Source organism: Bison bison, unplaced genomic scaffold (genome assembly GCF_000754665.1).
Source record: "Bison bison bison isolate TAMUID 2011002044 unplaced genomic scaffold, Bison_UMD1.0 scf7180017864383, whole genome shotgun sequence".
Lineage (NCBI taxonomy): Eukaryota > Metazoa > Chordata > Mammalia > Artiodactyla > Bovidae > Bison > Bison bison.
This window is the reverse complement of record NW_011494955.1, coordinates 274954-279348: the sequence shown is the minus strand read 5'-3', so window position 1 is coordinate 279348 and position 4395 is coordinate 274954. Positions and strand designations below refer to the sequence as shown.

The 4395-nt window shown below is 56.9% G+C and overlaps 1 protein-coding gene across 1 annotated transcript in view; it reads left to right on the top strand.

Moving 5' to 3' along the window:
• ZNF8 (zinc finger protein 8) overlaps positions 1-4395 on the top strand; it is a 35761-nt gene that overhangs the window by 6453 nt on the left and 24913 nt on the right. The window contains exon 4 of the mRNA XM_010858034.1: positions 3703-4388. Within this exon, the coding sequence (XP_010856336.1) occupies positions 3703-4388 (686 nt within the window). The remainder of the gene's footprint in view (positions 1-3702; positions 4389-4395) is intronic.

The following is a 4395-nucleotide window of genomic DNA, read 5'->3' as shown; positions in this document are numbered from 1 at the left end:
GGGCTTGGGCCCCGTCCTTCACCCCCTGCCTGCAGTGCTCCCAGTGCTCTGGGGTCCCCTCACTCATGCCCCCCTTTCTCTGAGCTCAAAGATACTGGCTCTGCTCGAGCGGCCAGAGTCCAGCACTTCCTCTTTTCCCAGCATCGTGTGGTGTGTCTGTCCCATGGGATAATTTGAGTGTGAACCTGCCCTTCACCTCCATTTCATTCTTGCACGTCCACAGTCTGTGCACTTGTGCCGTACGCGCTTCTGTTCTCATGGGAGCCATGAGTACCTGACGGCTGGCCCAGCGCCGTCAGCATGGGAGCGGCAGGCCCCTCATGAAGCAGAGCTGGGGGGATCGTGCCGGTGCTGGCTCAGCATTCCCGCGCCGCCAAGGCTGGTGGTCCCAATTCTTCTGGCCTTTCTCCGGGCTGGGTGCGGCTGCAGCAGCTTTGGATGCCACATCCGTGCTCCATGCGAGGGCTGAGGGAGCTGGGAAGAGTGGCACCAGTCATATTTGTCCCCTTTCTTCAGCTCCAGATGTTGTTGAGGAGGGGGACGCCCCAGCTGCTCGAAGGCTGAGGTGGGGTTAGATTGTCATCAGTCCCTGGGCCGATGTGTTGGTACCCTGACTACATTTTGAAGGAAGTGGGCTCTGGCCATGGGAAACGTAAGCAGCTAGACCCACAGTCCGCTCCCCCTCTGACACCATCCGCAGGGAGTCCGTGGTCCCTCCACACACGGTGTGGCCCCCACCTGGGACGGGACTGCCAAGTACGCTGTCTCCTCTGGGTGTGGAGCCTGTGTATTTTCAGCCCCAGACAGTAGCCTTCCTTTCCCCAGTCTCTGAGGTAACTCTCATCCACCTGGCCAGCTCCCTTCTGGCTGCCCGGTCCCAAGCTTGCCATAAAATTGACCCATCTGAAGTGTACGGTTCTCTGGTTTTGAGCATATTCACGGATTGTACATCCATCACCACTGTGTAGTTCCAGAACATTGCAGCTCCCCAGAAATCATCCACTAGAGGTACTCTGGTTTGTTTCTACCCGTAGAACACTCTTGATGCCAAATATGTGGGTTTTTTCCACATCAACAACTGATTGTCCAACTCTTGAGGCACTAGATGGGTGTCGCAACAGTTCAGTCCAATTCTGACCCGCCCTGCCTGGAGTTGGTGCAGACCTCACAGCTTAGGAACGCAGTCCTATTAGACTGGCCCCTCTTCAGACATGGGTCACAAGTCGGCCTCCCATCCTTCGGACTGACTGGCTGTAAACCAGGGCTTCCCACGCACCCCCCTTAGGTTCAGTAGTGTGCTGTAACAGCTCACAGAACTCAGGAAATCACTGCTTACATTTATTGTGTTTTATAAATGCTAGTATAAAGGATATAAATGAACAGGCAAGTGTCAGGGGAGAGGGGCTGAAGCATCCCATCTTGAAGCTTTTGAGGGCCCATCAAGAGTCGCCTCTCAGCATGAACTCATGGTTGAGGGGAATTTATTACAATTAACAAAAGACAGTCCTAACCCCTCTCACTAAGGAAATTGCAAGGGTTTTAGGAGCTGTGTGCTGGGGCCCAGGGATGAAGACCACATACATATTTCTCATTAAATGACAGTAGTCGCTCATCACCTCATCCCACCCAGCCCCTGGCAGTCACTAATCCACTTTCTATCAGGGAATTTGCATATTCTGGATATTCCATTTAAGTGGAATCTTATAACATGGCCTTTGGTGTCTAGCTTTTATTTTTTCTTGAAATGTAGTTGATGTATAACATCTTATATAAAGTGTAGTGATTCACAGTTTTTAAAGGCTCTGCTCCTCTCACAGCTATAAAATATTGGGTGAATACCCTCTGTCGTACAGAATGTCCTTGTAACTTACTTTAGTACGTGATTGTGTATATCTGGCTTCTTCCAAGGAGCATCAGGCTTTCAAGGTTCAGTCATGCTGTGCTTTGTCTCCGTAGTTCATTCCTTCCATCACTGAATCACATTCCATTGTGTGGATGGACCACATTTGGTTGGTGGACCACATTGGGTTGTTTCTACTTGGTTCTACTGGATAGCGCTACTGTGAACGTTCCTGTACAAGCTTTTGTGAGGGCTGACTGGTGTTTTAGAAGACCCGCTGGGTGCTGTGCATGGAGCCCAGTCTGGGGTCTGGAGGTGAGGAGACGCACCAGCTGCCTAGCCAGCCTGAGCCCCTCCAGTTCCTCTCCCCGGCCAGTGCTCCCGCAGTGCCTCGGATCTGAGGCAGGTTTGAGAACCTGCTTCCTGTCAGCTCTGAGCTGCCTGTGGACATTCTGATGTGGTGAGGTGGGCCCTGAGTGCATGAATACAGAGTGTGCTATGGCCAGAATTGCAGCAGGTCAGGAGGTTCAAGCTGGGGGTGGGCAGGCCCACTGGCCCCGAAGACGTCCACGTCCTAATCCCCTAGCCCAGCTGTTGGATTGCTGGGCCAGCCTGTAACCTCACAGCAGCCCTCTTGTGAGGGGGGCAGGATGAGGACGGGAGATGTCAGGGGAATTGCCCGATGCTCCGCTGCTGGCTCTGGAGGTGAGGGGAAGGGCCAAGGCCCGCGGGCGCCTCTGGAGGCTGCAGCCTCCAGGAAACCGCCCCCTGCAGCCTCCGGAAGCCGCCCTGCCTTCCCAGGAATAGGTACGTGCAGGGGCTGAGTGTGTGGTCACTTGGTAGAGTGGTGCATCACTGTGCTGGGAGGACGGAGCACCTTGCCTGCCTGAGGGGCAGTTCCGCCTCTGGAGGATCCAGGACCAGGGGCTGCTCCTCGCAAGGTGTCCCACAGGTGAGAGGGCACCTCCACATGGGATCTGACCTGTCACACCTGGGTTTGAAACAGCTCCTCGTCCCCCCGAGCCTGCTCCTTCTGTGCTTTGTGTCTGCCTCCCCAGCAGGGCTTTCTGTCCTTCGGAGTCACTGCTTTATCCCCAGCACCTCAGGCCAGACAGTATCTTAGGCTTTGTGGGCAGTGTTCAATCTGTGTTTGTTTTCTATCATCACTGTAGCAGATTACCACAAACACAGAGGTTTAAGGCAACGTGTTATTTCTCGGTTCTGTCCGACCCAACTGGTTCATTGCTGCGGCCCCCACAAGGCCAAAGGCAGGGTATCGGTGGGCGGGCAGTGGAGGTGGCAGACTTGCTGGGAGGCTCAGAAAGGCTGTGCCTCCATGCGGGCAGGCTGTTGGCAGAGTCCAGTTCCACGTGGTCCTTGGACAGAAGTCCCCGTGTCCTTGCAGGCTGACAGCTGGCTCAGCTTCCCTGGCTCAGGCCCCCTGCCCAGCCTGTCCCTTCTACCTCCTCCTCCTGTTTGTAAAGCTTGAGGGGATTGCTCGTCGCCCAGCTAACCCAGCAGCATCTCCCAGTGCTAAGGTTTTTAAAGCCAGCCAATGAGTGGACTACGTGTCACCTGCAGAATCGCCTGCCAGCAGACCCTCTGTGACTGACAAGAGAGACCTGACCGCTTCAGAGTCCGCCCGTTAGCGTGGTTAGCTTGGGGGTTGTCTTTGGCCAGCTCCTGATCTAGGCCAGTATCTGGCCCATGGCGGGTGCTCAAAAAGTTTTTGTTGAAAGAATGAGTGAGGGAAGCTTTGTTTGCAGACAGAGCACTGCGGTCAACGTGAGCAGAACTGGGAGGTTGGACACCGACCTAGGGTGTGACCATCAGCCCCTCACAGCTCTTTGGTTTTCTTTCAGGCCAGGAAGCGGCACTGGAGGGTCAACCACCAGCCCGGGAGCAGGGCCTTCCGGAGGAGAAGGGGCAGGAAGGCTTCCTGGGGGAGGCGCTGTGTCCCACTTCGTCGGGGGAAGACTGGGAACGGGCGGGCTGGGTCAGGGGGCCCGAGCAGGACCAGGGTCATTGGCAACTCAAGGAAGTGCCGGTTCAGGACGGAAGTCTCAGACTTGGGGAGAGCCTCGGTCGGCTCCCAGAGGTCTCCAGGGTGGAGCGTGCGTGTGTGCCGGAATCTCGGGGTCCGAGCTCGGAGCGGAGCCCTGACGCCGCACGTGAGGAGACGGGCTCCCCGGGACCGCAGCCGCGCAGCCGCCACGACCGCGGCGAGGCTTCCACTGTGGCGCGTCCCGTTCCGGAGGCGGAGCTGGCGCGCGGCCAGGCGCCCGACAAGCCCTACAAGTGCGCGGACTGCGGGAAGTCCTTCAACCACAACGCGCACCTCACGGTGCACCGGCGCATCCATACAGGCGAGCGGCCCTACGCGTGCAAGGAATGCGGCAAGGCCTTCAGCCAGAACTCGTCGCTGGTGCAGCACGAGCGCATCCACACGGGCCACAAGCCCTACAAATGCGCCGAATGCGGCAAGTCTTTCTGCCACAGCACGCACCTCACGGTGCACCGGCGCATCCACACGGGCGAGAAGCCCTACGCCTGCC